The sequence below is a fragment of the Trichechus manatus genome, unplaced genomic scaffold, assembly GCF_000243295.1.
Source record: "Trichechus manatus latirostris isolate Lorelei unplaced genomic scaffold, TriManLat1.0 scaffold00033, whole genome shotgun sequence".
NCBI lineage: Eukaryota > Metazoa > Chordata > Mammalia > Sirenia > Trichechidae > Trichechus > Trichechus manatus.
Window position 1 is genome coordinate 8,899,991 of NW_004443969.1, and position 15,181 is coordinate 8,915,171.

At 38.6% G+C, this 15,181-nt stretch overlaps 1 protein-coding gene across 1 annotated transcript in view; it reads left to right on the top strand.

Moving 5' to 3' along the window:
- The window catches only part of ACMSD (aminocarboxymuconate semialdehyde decarboxylase), a 116,048-nt gene that overhangs the window by 2,824 nt on the left and 98,043 nt on the right, over positions 1 to 15,181 (top strand). The window contains exon 2 of the mRNA XM_004375081.1: positions 5,207 to 5,251. Coding sequence (XP_004375138.1) covers positions 5,207 to 5,251 — 45 coding nt within the window. The remainder of the gene's footprint in view (positions 1 to 5,206; positions 5,252 to 15,181) is intronic.

Genomic DNA, 15,181 nt, shown 5'->3' on the forward strand with positions numbered 1-15,181 from the left:
TACACATATATAATATATATATACATATATATATATATACAGCCCTGGTGGCACAGTGGTTAAGAGCTTGCCTGCTAACCAAAAGATCAACAGTTCGAATCCACCAGCCACTTCTTGGAAAATCTGTGGGGCAGTTCTACTCTGTTCTATAGGGTCGCTATGAGTCACAATCGACTCTACGGCAATGGGTGTGTATATATATGTGTATATATATATGTATATATATATGTATATATATATATAAAATGCTACACTCATTAAAAATTAGTAATGAATATTATGAAGAAATATGAGAAAGTGTTATATTAAGTGAAAAATCAAGACACAAAAGTGTATGAATGGTATGATTATGGCTCGAAAGACACACCAAGCATAAAACAAAAAGATGACAAAGTAATTGAAATTGCTAACTGTGGTTGCAGTAGGATGGCAGGGCAGTAAATGGATGACTTTGACTTTTCCCAATATTTCAGTTTTTCTTTACCCTATTTGTATTACTTTTATAATAACAATGTCCTACATTTTTTAAAAAAAGAATTTTTGAATGAATATGAAAAGAGGAAGGTGGGGAACATCAAAGAAAATTAATAATGGTTTGAGGTTTATTTAGACTAAGTAAGGTAAGGGTTTACCCAATCTTTAGGCTTCTGCTAGAACTTTCACACCACTGATGATGTTTCATCTTTTTCTATTCCAAGTGAGGAAAATGAATTAATCCAAACTCTAATTAAGATGTGGATCACTGTGCAAGTAGATGAAACAATTTTCTTCTCATAGGTGCTTCCTGGAAGGGTGTTAATATTAAGTGTTTCTTTATCCATTGGTATCTTAGGTAAGATGAGTGGTAGACACCCTACGTTGAAAAATACAAAAGATACTTTCCTATTAGAGCTAATGGTAAAAGCTAAATTGATCAAACTAACCTCCCCTCCTCCCCCTGCCCCACCTCTGCTGCAGAGGAGACTAAATGCCCAGATGGGAATTTGCTGTTCTGAATGCCATTGTCCTGACTGTATTTTATTAAAGTGTAAACAATTTTATTAAAGTGTGAAAAAGATGTTAATGAGTTCATGAAAGGAATGCGCCCAAAACTGTTAACTCATGTTATTTCATGGGAGTACATTTTGCTTGCTTGGAAGTCACCTGTTCTTTCTTACTTCTTACTGTGCTCATCATTTTCTACTTGTCGTTTATGGCTATTCACCTGATCAGTCGATAGAGTGAATGAATGAATCAATGAATTTATAATGCAGGTATGGGAAGGGAGAGATTATACTCCCTAATCTGAGAGTTTTAGAAAAATCTAGATTTTAGGATATGGTATATTACAATAGGTCAAAATATCCCCAGCAAATAGCATTAATTCCATTACAGCTTTTCTCTTTATTTGAGGCTCAAAGATCCCCATGAAATGCTTTGGGAGCTACTATGGTGGTCTCTAAAGGACACTGTCCACTGTACTCTCCCCTAGCCCAGAAGGAGCTGCCCAGAATGGCCCACCCTCCAAGAGAATGTCACAGCAGCAAGGGTCTCCGATCTGCATTACATCCACCTGCTTGTCCAGACAAAGATTCTGAGATTCAGAGAGGAAGAAGTAAACCAGTTATAGCCAAGATGTTCTTTCATCATTAGGGGAGACTTTCTAGTTCCTTCCATAGGCAGGTGTAAGGAGTACTATGCAAAAGAAGAGCATGGTCGTTCCATTTGCTCTTGTTGGATTACCAGGGTGGGGTTCAGACTTAGACCAGGAATACCCAAGGGCTTCAGAAACTCCCAAACTGACTTAAGCCAATGTCCAAGAGAAATACCTTGTTTCTGGGGAACACACTTTTAAGAATCTTTGGGAAGTCTGGTTGTCTTACCACTAAACCTAGGACCCAATAAGACCCTCCCTCTGAGATGGTTACACTTCCTTCTTCTCCTCAGTGCCTCCCTTAACACCAATCAGCTTCCCCAAGTCCTCACACCATGTAAACCCACAAAGGGTTTCATCACAGGGTCTTGGAATCTGGCTTCCAATCCAAAGGCCAAGCAATTGGATCTGTGGTATGCAGTTCAGGCAAGCCAGTGATTAAACAACTAGCAGAAAACAGTAATGTGTTTTCAAGCTGTGAATGAAATAATTGAAGGTGCATCTAAATGATGCTGGAGTCCCTTTCCCCCTCTCCCATTTCCAGCCTATATAGTCAGAGTAAAGGGCATATTGAAACGACATAAACTGCAGCAGATTGTCCTTTGTCTTCCAATTGTTACTTAGTGGGGAAAATATTATTTAAAACATCAGTCTTTTCTTGCCATTGTTTCAAATCTCCCAATAAAAGAATTGAAAAATAACCCAGAACAACTTCTATTTTAGAAGATGAAGTCCCTTTGGAACTAGTGTCTGCTCCCTTCCCCTGAGTGATAACCCCAACAAGTTGTAGATCCAAGACCTCCCTTCCCTTATTAAATGTTAATACACACCTTCGTGACCTTAACCTCCTTGTGACCTGCAGAACTAGAAAAGCAGAGTCAACACACCTGGGTTGATGATTAACAGATGATGGCAAAGCACTGGGATTTGAGAAACAGAAGTCTCTTCTCATTTTCTCTTGCTAATCACTATTTTAGTTGGAGCTGCAGTTAGGATCTTTGAAAAAGAAAATCTCTCTAAGATGGAAAGACAGAGAATTCTGGGGGCACTTGATTAAATGGTTTCTGATGAATCAGGGCCCACCCTCTCTGCTGTCACAAATTGGAGGATCATGGCCCAAGGAACCATGGCAAAAGTTGTTTCTGGTTGATTCACACGAGATTATTTATAACAACAGTGATGAAGATGAGGCTTCTTGGGCTTTTTCCTTCAGCAAAGCTGATTGGCCACCTACTATATGCCCAGTAGTAGGGCTTGCAGAGATTCTTCTAATTTTAGATGAGGTAAAAAAATTTTGGCCTTTAATAAAATTTATATCTTTACATCTATCTTGTGACAATTATTTAATTGCACTGGATCACTATAAGTCTGTAGGTGAGAAGAAATCCAGGAAGAGGGATCCACCAGGACCTGACTCCATTGAGATAATTTCCTGTAACATGGCATAAGAACAAAGCACTGTTACCTGGTCTCATCTGTTTACAAGTGAGAAGTTGAACAGATATTCAGCTTCCTTAACTGTCTACCCATCATCATTGACAGTCCAGGAGCTGTTGATGAGCTCTTTGCTTGGCTGTCTCCTGCCTCCACACCTTTGCTTCTACATCACACTTTGAAAGCCACTGCTTTAGAGCATGGGAATCCTGAGGAAACATTAGAATTGCCTCTCCAGTCTGACCTCAGACTACCTTTCCAGCCCCCATCCCCTGATACCACATGATCCCAGGTCAGGGTCAGTGCCTCCTCCAGGTTCCCAGAGAACTGTGAGTCTCTCCATCACAGCATCTCTATACTCTAATACAGCTCTCCAATGGTGTGTCCACCCCAGCCCCACCCTCTCAAGACTGCTCCACAAGGGCTGGAACTGACCTTCACTTTTATTTTCTCAGCCCTAGTAAGGCTGATCATAAATGGGACTCCATAAGGGTCTGAAGAATGGATGAATGAAAAAACAAAATTTTAAAGCCTATAGTTATGAATCATATATATCTATGCTTTTTTTCTCTATTGTTTGTTGTTGTGTTCCTTTTTAAAAAATAGTATTTTATTGTGTTTTCAGTGAAGGTTTACTCAGTAATTTATGTTCCCATTCAACAACTCCTACACAAATTGTTCAGTAACATTGGTTACATTCTTTACAATGCGTGAACATTCTCAATATTTCTGTTCTGGTTGTTCTATCTCCATTAATCTAGTTTTCCTGCCCCCTTGCATTCTCATCTTTGTTTTAAAGTAATTGTTGATCATTTGGTCTCGTATAGATGATTTTTAAAGGAGCACAGCACTCACAATGATATTCTTTATTTCGTGAACCAATTTGTTATTTAGCTAAAAAGTGACCTTGGGGGCTAATTTCATTCAAGCTTTTGTTCAAAGTCTCAAGAAGTCCTCCAGTCTCAACTGGTCCAGTAAGTCCTTTCTTTTTTTTTTCTTTTTTAGGAATTGAGGTTCTGCTTCACATTTTTCTCCCATTCTGTCAGATTCCTTCTACTGTGGCCCTATACCTATGCTCTTAGGTAATGGCTTTCAAAATTTTTTATCCATGTGCAGGAAAAAACATATTTCATATTGTGACACAGTACAAACATTCATATACATAATGGACAGAGAAGTTTCATAAAACAGTATTTACTCTTACTACCTGGGAGGCATTTTTAATATATTCCATTCCATTCCTTACTATCTTAGTTTGGGTTTCCCAAGAAGCAGACTCCTAGACAAGGATTTAAATGCAGGTAGTTTATTTGGAGGTAAGTCCAGGAAACACCAGTAGAAGAGTGGGAAAGTGAGACAGGGAAAGCAAGGCAGCCAGTGAAGAGTTTGCCATCAAGCCAGTTACCACTGCAACAATGGGTGCTCTGGGAGCCAGTCACCACAGAGTTATCCAGCCTGAGGGGTGGAGGAAGTGGAGTATTTATATACCAGCTCTTTTTGGTCATTGGTCGAGGTCTGCTGGGTGAGGGACATTAATTTCTTGGCACTTTTGACCTGCTAGAAGGACCTGATCAAAGAAGGTGCCAGTGGCAAAAGTGAAGCCCTCATTCCAAGAAAGGCAGATGCTGGCAGGCGAAGGAGGGAGCTGTGCAAAAGTGTCAAGAGGAGGTTACACAGGTGGGGCACTGGCAGCATCTGCTACACACACTATTCCATGCTTTTAAAAATGGCTGGGTCACTATCCACTAAATTGATTTCATGATCTACTCATGGATTGCAATGTCCTAAGACCGTATTTCCTAAAGAGTGATCCTTCAGGTCTGTGTATCCATAGTGGTCCATGAGATGATTTTACATGGTACATGGACAAATATTTTTTACGTTTGTCCTCATTTTAAAAGTGCAGTCTGCATTAGGAGAAAAGATAAAACTAGCACTTCTATGGTATAAATTTTCATCCCAAATAAATTTATTTAAGGAAAAAAAGTAAATTGATTTAAATACAAGTAGGTGGTACCTGAGTATCAGGAAAATGGGAAGATGAGACTGGAAAGGATGGAGACCAGGGCCCCCTGCTCTAAGGACATCCTTTTTATTGCTGTCGTCTCTTTGAGTCTAACTGTGCTCTTCTCCCTGCAGAGATTTGGCTATGGAGGCTGGGTGCAGCTTCAACACCATAACAAGGTAAGTTTCTCCCAAAGTGTGAGCGCTGTGACCCACAGACACCCTAGGCTTGTGATACTTGCTGCAGGCTGGGCCTCTGGGAATCTCAGCTCTTCTGTCTTCTTATTAACCTTGTAATAGGCAAGGGAACAGAACTAAGATTTCTCAAAATTATTAGAAAAAATGTGGGTAATATTAAAGAGCAGCATTTAAGAAGATGAAGTTGTCATTTGAGAAGTCATTAACAGTCCCCTGCCTCCATTTATTTTTGCCTTGAAACCAATTTTAGAATTTATTGCTCTGCCTCCAGGAAGTGACCTGGCCCTCTCCACAGGTGATTACAGTATATTAAGGCCGTCCAAATAAATGGAACAGTTTAGATTTGAGCACAAGCTAGAGAAATTAAGCATTGGAGACGAAAAGGAGAAGCAACTGTTATTAAGGGTTGAGTTTGATAAGAAGAAAGGCTTGAGGCAAAGCACCCTGCAAATAATGAGGCCTGGGAGGGAACTGAAAGTCCGGGTCTGCATAGAGGTCAGGTATGACTTTATTTTCAGAGGCATAATGCACCTTCATAGAGTTTAGGGGTAACATTCCTGAGCTCCCAGCTGAAATACAGGCACAATAAGTCAGGCTCTGGAGGACTCACAGTCTGGGAAGACACAGTTAACATGCAGGGTAAATACAAGTTAGGGCAACGTTTGCACTCGGTGCTAAGGTTAGGACAGCCTACGCACCAAGTGCAAAAGACTGGGCACCAAGAATCGGGGAACGCCTCCTAGAATAAGTGATGCTCATCCTGAGTCATGAAGCAGGAGTAGAGGTTTACCCAAGGAAAAAGGAAACCATTGTTTCAGAAAGAGAAGACAGGAGCAAAGTCATGAAGATATTAACACATGTGAGCCCACAGCTCAAGCAGTCAGCTACGGCCAGTGACAGCCTTTCTCAAAGTGTGATCTCCAGAGGGTAAAGCAAGATGATGAAGTGAGTGGACTCTCCCATTTACTCTCGCAGCAAGTAGCCCACTGAACAATGAATAAAAACAAGCACAGATTGAGATCTCAGAACTTGGGACAGCAGCTGAGGTGTTGGAGAGTTGGGGTGAGTCAAAAAGTGGGGGAGAGGAGGAGCAGGGATGGCACAGAAGCTGGAACAACTTACCTGCTAACATCTGGAGCACTTGTTCATCACAGCCATTTTGGAATGGGGCTGGGCAACACTCCAAACAGGGAACACCGAAAGAGAGCTAATCTGAGGAAGTTGCAGCCTAATTTTTTAAGGTGGCACAGACTAGCCATGGGAGTTTGTGGGCTGCACAATTTGGAGGGGGGAAAGGGAGACCATGGTGCTGTGAGACAGTGATGTTGAATTTTGCTGAGGCTCAAGACAGATGGGCACTAGGACCAGAAGGAACTGCAAGGGCAGCAGGGTGACGAGAATACTTCGGACAGATGGGCAACACAGAAAGAAATGGCTGGCTCCCTGCCACAGTAGGACACAGTGGGGGAGCCTGTGCAGGGGCACCCATGAGGGAAAGACATAGTCCCCTACTTTCACCACAAGAAAGTCGAGTCCCACTGCTTACATCAGCATCTGCGACCAGCTAAACTCCCCCTCCCCTGCACATGTGTACAGAATTCCAGAGATCCGGCATCCAGAACTCCAGAATTAGCACTGGAAAAATCCTAAGGATAAGAGTGCCCTCTATTGATTCTCAGGAAAAGACAACAAGCTCACTGCTGCTGGGTGGATTCTGACTCACAGCGACCCTGTGGGGTGGAGTGGAGCTGCCCCATGGGGTTCCCAGGGCTGTGAGTCTTTGTGGAGACAAGCTGTCACACCTTTCTCCCATGGAGTGGCTGGTGGGTGCAGGCCACAACCTTTTGGTTGACAGCCAGGTGCTTGGCTGCTGCACCACCAGGGCACTCAATCAGAAAATTTTCCCACAAAAAACCAGGTTCAAAATTTAAAGTAAAAAAATGGCCCAAGTTCAACAAAATACAGTAAACCCCACAAAATCACAAAAGAAGAAGGACCAATTGAATTGTAAACATGAAGAAAAGGAAATTTCTCCTATGGAGGCCAGACTAATGGAAAAAAATGATAATTTTCAGACTATGGTGCTAAATATATTTAAAGAAAGCAAAACTCAAACAGAAAACAAACTAGCGGTGATCAGGAAACAAATGGAGAAACAAAATGAGAGACTCAACAAGGAAATCGAAAATACCAAAAACAAACAAACAAACAAACAAAGACAACTACCGGAACTGAAGAATAAAGCAATCTAATTAGAAAAAAGCAAGAGAAACATTCAACAATAAAGTCAAGGACATAAATGATAGAATACTTGAACTAGAAGACAAGATAACTGAACTTATCAAGCCTCAAGAGAAACAAAAGAAAAGAATAAAGAAAAGTGAAAATACAGGAAACTATACGAGCCTCAATTAGAAGAAACACGAAAAGATCAATTCCCCACCATATCCTAATAAAATTCTTGAAAACCAAAGACAAGGAGAGAATTCTGAAAGCAGCAAGAGAAAAACACAATATAACATAACAAGGGTCTTTTGTAAAAATCAGTGCAGATTTCTTCCCAGAAACTCTAGCGTCCAGAAGACAGTGGAGCGACATATATAAAACATCGAATGAAAACAATTGCCAACCAAGGATTCTTTACCTAGCAAAGCTGTCATTCAAAAATGAGGGGAAAATCAAGACATTCTCAAACAAACAGAAGCTCTGGGAATTTGCCACTACCAGACCAGCTTTGCAAGTTATTACTCAAGGGAGTACTCCAAATGGAAAGGCAAGAGCATTAAATAAATATGTGTATCTATATACAAGAAATAAATAAGTAAATAAGAGAGAGAAGATATCTCCCAAAAATGCAACAAAATGGGCAATCGTAAGGATCAAGTAATTTTCTTTCTTTCTTTTTCTTTTTATTGTGCTTTAGGTGAAAGTTTACAGCTCAAGTTAATTTCTCATTCAAAAGTTTACACACACATTACTTGGTGACATTGGTTGCAATCTCCATAATGTGACAACATGCTCCCCCTTTCCACCCCGGGTTCCCTGTGACCATGCATCCAGTTGCTGTCCCTTCCTAACTTCTCGTCTTGCTTTTGGACAAGAGTTGACCATTTGGTCTCGTACATTTGATTGAACTAACAAGCACATTCCTCACGTTATTTTTTGTTTTTATAGGCCTGTCTAATCTTTGTCTGAAAAGTGGGCTTTGGGAATGGTTTCAGTTCTGGGTTAGCAGAGTGTCTGGGGAGGGGGACATAGTTTTGGGGGTTCTCCAGTCTCTTTCAAACCAATAAGTCTGGTCTTTTTTTGTGAATTTGAATTTTGTTCTACATTCTTCTCCAGCTCTGTCCTGGACTCTGTTGTGATCCTTGTCAGAGCAGTCATTGGTGGTAGTCTGGCACCATCTAGTTCTTCTGGTCTCAGGCTGGTAGAGTCTCTGGTTCATGTGATCCTTTAGTTCTGTGGGCTAATATTTTCCCTGTGTCTAGTTCTTCATTCTCCTTTGTTCTGGGTGGGATGGGACCAATAGATGTATGTTAGATGGCTGCTCCAAAGTTTTAAGATCCCAGACGCTATACTACTCACCAAAGTGGGATACAGAACATTTTATGAGTTATGTTATGCCAATGGACCTAGATGTCCCCCGAGATTACGGTCCCCAGCCCCCAACCCCAGCTACTCAGTCTCTCAAGATGTTGGATGTGTCTAGGAAACTTCTATGATTTTGCTTTGGTCCAGTTGTGCTGACCTCCCCTATATTGTGTGTTGTCTTTCCCTTCACTGAAGTTGACACTTCTCTACTATCTAGTTAGTGATTTTTTTCTCCTCCTCCCTCCCCACCCTCATAACCATCAAAGAACGCTTTTTTCTTTGTGTAAAACTTTTCTTGAGTTCTAATCATAGTGGTTTCATATAATATTTGTCCTTTGGTGACTGACTTATTTCACTCAGCATAATGCCCTCCACATTCATCCATGTTGTGAGATGTTTCACGGACTCATCATTGTTCTTTATTGTTGCATAGTGTTCCATTGTGTGTATGTATTGTAATTTGTTTACCCATTTGTCTGTTGATGGGCATTTAGGTTGTTTCCATCTTTTCGCTATTGTGAATAGTGCTGCAATGAACATGGGTGTGCATATGTCTATTTGCATGATGGCTCTTATTTCTCTAGGGTATATTCCTAGGAATAGGATTGCTGAATCGTATGGTATTTCTATTTCTAGCTTTTTAAGGAAGCACCATATTGTTTTCCATTGTGGTTGTACCATTTTACATTCCCACCAGCAGTGCATAAGAGTTTTAATCTCCCCACAACCTCTCCAACATTTGTTATTTTGTGTTTTTTGGATTAGTGTCAGTATTGTCGGGGCAAGATGGTATCTCAATGTAGTTTTGATTTGCTTTTCTCTAATGGCTAATGATCGTGAGCATTTCCTCATGTGTCTGTTAACCACCTGAATGTCTTCTTTGGTGAGGTGTCTGTTCATGTCCTTTGCTCATTTTTTAACTGGATTATCTTTCTTTTTGTTGTTGAGATGTTGCAGTGTCTTGTAGATTTTAAAGATTAGACCCTTGTTGGATATGTCATAGCCAAAAATTTTTTCCCAGTCTGTAGGTTCTCTTTTTACTCATTTGGTGAAGTCTTTTGATAAGCATAAATATTTGATTTTTAGAAGCTCCCGGTTATCTAGTTTCTCTTCTGGTGTTTGTGCATTGTTAGTTATGGTTTGTATCCTATTTATGCCATATATTAGGGCCCCTAGCATTGTCCCTATTTTTTATTCCATGATCTTTATCGTTTTAGATTTTATATTTAGGTCTTTGATCCATTTTTAGTTAGTTTTGTGTATGGTGTAAGGTACTGTGATCGTTAAGCTTGTGTGTCAACTTGCCTGGGCCATGATTCTCAGGGGTTTGGCAATTATGATGTAGTTTGGCAGTCATATGATGATGTGATCACTTCCATGATTATGTTAGATATAATGTGATCACCTCCATGATGGGATCTGCTGTGAGTACTAAATCAGTAGAGAGGGATTTTCCTTGGGGGTGTGGCCTGCATCCAATATAAGTGAACTTTTTGGCAAGGCTCATGGGCTTTTGCTCACTCTGGATCCTGCAGGTGTCTCCTGTTCATCTGACCTCTGGTTCTTGGGACTTGAGCTAGCAGTTTACCTGGGGTCTTGCCTGCCAATCTTGGGATCTGTCAGTCTTCACAACTTTTGAGTCTGGTGTCTGGCCTGCAAATCTTGGGTTCACCAGCCCCTGTGGGGGGCTCCAGCTTGACCCACGGACTTGGGATGCTCCAGACTGTACAACTGCATGAGTTATTCCCTTGATATAAATCTATCTCTCTGTATATATTTATATGCTTTACTGGTTTTGTTTCTCTAGAGAACCCAGCCTAAGACAGATATAGATCTTGTTTGATTTTTTCACAGATGGACATTCAGTTATGTCAGCACTATTTTTTAAAGAGACTATCCTTTCCTCATTTAACGGACTTTGGCCCATTGTCAAATATCAGCTGCTCGTAGATGGACTGATTTATTCCTGTGTTCTCAATTCTGTTCCATTGGTCTATGTGTCTGTTCTACCAGTACCAGACTGTTTTGACTACCATGGCTGTATAATAGGTTCTAAAATGAGGTAGTATGTGGCCTCCTGCTTGTTCTTCTTCTTCAGTAATGCCTTACTTATCTGAGGCCTCTTCCCTTTCCATATAAAGCTGGTGATTTGTTTCTCTATCTCGTTAAAGAATGCTGTTGGAATTTGGATTGGAATTTGCATTGTATCTATATATTGCTTTGGGTAGATTTGACATTTTCACAATGTTGAGTCTTACTGTACGTGAGCATGGTATGGTTTTCCCACTTACATAGGTCTCTTTTGATTTTTTGCAGTAGTGTTTTGTAGTTTTCTTTGTATAGGTCTTTTACATCCCCAGTTAGATTTATTCCTAAGTACTTTATCTTCCTGGGGGCTATTGTAAACGGTATTAATTTGGTGATTTCCTTTTCGAAGTTCCTTTTGTTTGTGTAGAGGAATACAACCGATTTTTGCATGTTAATCTTGTATCTTGCTACTTTGCTGAAATCTTCTATGAGTTCCAGTAGTTTTCTTGTGGGTTCTTTGGGGTTTTCTGTGTATAAGATCATATCATCTGCAAATAGAGATACTTCGACTTCTTCCCTACCAATTTGGATGCCCTTTATTTCTTTTTCTTGCCTTACTGCTCTAGCTAGGACTTACAGTACAATGCTGAATAAGAGTGGTGATAAAGGGCATGCTTGTCTGGTTCCCATTCTCAAGGGGAATGTTTTCAGTCTCTCTCTGTTTAGAATGATGCTGGCTGTTGGCTTTTTATAAATGCCTTTTATTATGTTGAGGAATTTCCCTTCTATTCCTATTTTGCTGAGAGTTTTTATCAGAAATGGTGTTGGACTTTGTCAAATGCTTTTTCTGCATTGACTGATAAGATCATGTGGTTCTTTTGTTATATTTATGTGGTGTATTATGTTGATTGATTTTCTAATGTTGAACCATCCCTGTGTGCCTGGTATGAATTCCACTTGGTCATCAAGTATTATTTTTTTGATATGCTGTTGAATTCTGTTCGCTAGAATTTCATCGAGAATTTTTGGTCTATGTTCATGAGGAATAGTGGTCTGTAGTTATCTCTGTTTTTTTTTTTTTTTTTTTTTTTTTTTTGGTGGTGTCTTTGCCTGGCTTTGGTATCAGGGTTATGCTGGCTTCACAGAATGAGTTTGGAATATTCCTTCCTTTTCTATGCCCTGAAATAGCTTAAGTAGTGTTGGTATTAGTTCTTTTCTGAAAGTTTGGTAGAATTCTCCAGTGAAGCCATATGGGCCAGGGCTTTTTTTGTTGTTGGGAGTTTTTTTTGTTTTTTTTTTTATTACCTCTTCAATTTCTTCTTTTGTTATGAGTCTGTTTAGTTTTTCTACCTCTGTTTGTGTTAGTTTAGGCAGGTAGAGTGTTGCTAGAAATTTGTCCATTTCCTCTAGGTTTTCAAATTTTTTGGAGGACCAAATAATTTTCAGGGAATAATCTCAGTAATTAAATCCCACAAACAATACAGTATCAAGTTTGTAAGAAATAAGTACAAAGTAAACTTATCAAATATAGGTTGTATATTGATGTTAATGGAGACACACCAACAGAAATGGGGGGGGAGAAGCATATCAGGAATAGATTTATTATGTTAAGGTTGTATGTTAACTGTTGTTCATATATTAAATGTTGTTGCAATTGTAAAATGTGCAATGTAATATATGTGGTAACCACTAAGAAATCACTGAGAAAAAAGACTTTCAGAAGAAATGAAGGAAGAAAGAAAAAAGGCTCTTCACACGAAACCAGCCAAATACAAATAAAAATATATATAAATTAAAAAAAACAAAGAAAATATGAAACACTCAAAAAACAAATAGCAAAATGGGTGAGCTAGACGGTTTGATTTCCGTAATAACCTTAAATGTAAACTGTCTAAACACCCCATTAAAAAGGCAGAGAGTAGCAGAATGGATATAAGAGCATGATCCATCTTTTTACTATCCACACATCTTAGACATAAGAACACAAACAGACTGAAAATAAAAGGATGGAGAAAAATATTCCATGCAACCAGTAAACAACAACAACAAAAAAGCAGGGGTGGCATACTAATATCAGATAAAATAGACTTTAAGTCAAACTCTATTACAAGAGATAAAGAAAGATGTTACATAATGATAAATGGGACAATCCAGCAAGAAGACATAACAATTATAAATATATATGCACCTAACAGCAATGCTCCAAAATGCATGAAACAAATACTGACTAATATGAAAGGAGAAATAGACAACTCCACAACAATAGTAGGGGAGTTCAACACACAACTTTCAATTATAGACAGAATATCTAAAAAGAATATCACTAAGAACATTGAGAACTTAAATAAAACCATAACCAGTTGGACCCAACAGGCATACATAGAACACTTCACCCAGCATCAGAAAAATACACATTCATCTCTAGCACACATGGATCATTTTCCAGAACAGACCATATACTAGGACATAAAACATGTCTCAACAAACATAAAAAGACTGAAATCTTACAAAGCAGCTTCTATTACCATAACAGTATGAAGCTAGAAATCAACAACAAGAAAAATAAGGGAAAAAAATAAATACATGGAAACTAAACAATACACTACTAAAAAAACTATTAGGTCACAGAAAAAATCAAAAGTGAAATTTAAAAGTTCCTAGAATCTAACAAAAATGAAAACACAACATATCAAGTCTTTGGGACACAGCAAAAGCAGTACTCAGAGGGAAATTTATAGTAATAAATGCCTACATTAAAAAAGAAGAAAGATCCAACATCATTAACTTAAACTGCCAACTTGAACAAATAGAAAAGGAAGAGCAAAAGAAGCCAAAGCTGCCAGAAAAAAGGAAATAATAAAGATCAGGGCAGAAGTAAATGGAATAGAAAATAAAAAAATAAATAAAAAGAATCAACAAAATCTGAAGTTGGTTCTTTGAAAGGATCAATAAAATAGACAAATCACTGGCTAGAGTGAGAAAAGAAGAAAAAAAAAAACCTAAAGAGGGAAATAACCAAATTAAAAAATGAAATCAGTAACATTACAACTGCTCCAACAGAGATAAAGATCATAACTGATTACTATGAAAAACTGTACTCCAACAAATTTGAAAACTTACATGAAATGGACAAATTTCTAGAAACACGCAACCTACCCAAACGAACACAAAGATAGAAAATTTAAACAGACCCAGTACAAAAGAAGAGATTAAAATTGTCATCAAAAATCTGCCACCAAAAAAAAAAAAAGACTAGGACCAGATGGTTGCACTGGAGAGTTCTACCAAACATTCAGGGAAGAGTTGACACTAATCCTAATCCATCTCTTCAAAAACATAGAAGAGGAAGGAACACTACCGAACTCTTTCTATGAAGCCAGCGTAAACCTGATACCAAAACCAGGCAAAGATACCACAAAAAAAAAAGAAAATTACAGACCAATATCCCTTATGAACATAGATGCAAAAAATTTCAGCAAAATTCTGGCCAACAGACTTCAGCAACATATCAAAAAATCATACACCATGATCAAGTGGCTCAACATTAGAAAATCAATCACTGTAATCCACCACATAAACAAAACAAATGAAAAGAAACATATTATCATATCAATTGATGTGAAAAAGGCATTTGATAAAATTCAACATCTTTCCTGACAAAAACTCTCAGCAAAATAGGAATAGAAGGGAAATTTCTCAACGTAATTAAAGGTATATATGCAAAACCAACAGCCAACATTATAGTCAATGGAGAAAGGCTGAGAGCCTTCCCTCTGAGAACAAGAATGAGACAAGGATACCCATTATCATCACTGTATCAACATTGTACTGGAAGTCCTAGCCAGAGCAATAAGACAAGAAAGAGAAATAAAAGGATCCAAATCAGAAAGGAAGAAGTAAAACTATCTCTATTTGCAGATGACACAATCCTATACATAGAAGACCCTAAAGATTCCACCATAAAACTGCTGGAGGTAATAAAACAAGTTAGCAACATTGCAGGATAAAAGATCCAGCCATCTATGGACAACTGATTTTCGACAAGGGGTCAAATTTCATTCAGTGGGGAAGAAACAGTCTCTTTAATAAATGGTGCTGGCGCAACTGGATATCCACTTGCAGAAAAATGAAACAGGATCCATACCTCACATTTTACACAAAAACTAACTCAAAATTGATCAAAGACCTAAATGTTAAACCTAAAACCATAAAATTCCTGGGAGAAAACTATAGGACGTAATATTTTGTAAAAATAGGATATCAAAAATAACAATAAATTCATAAATAGAAGAA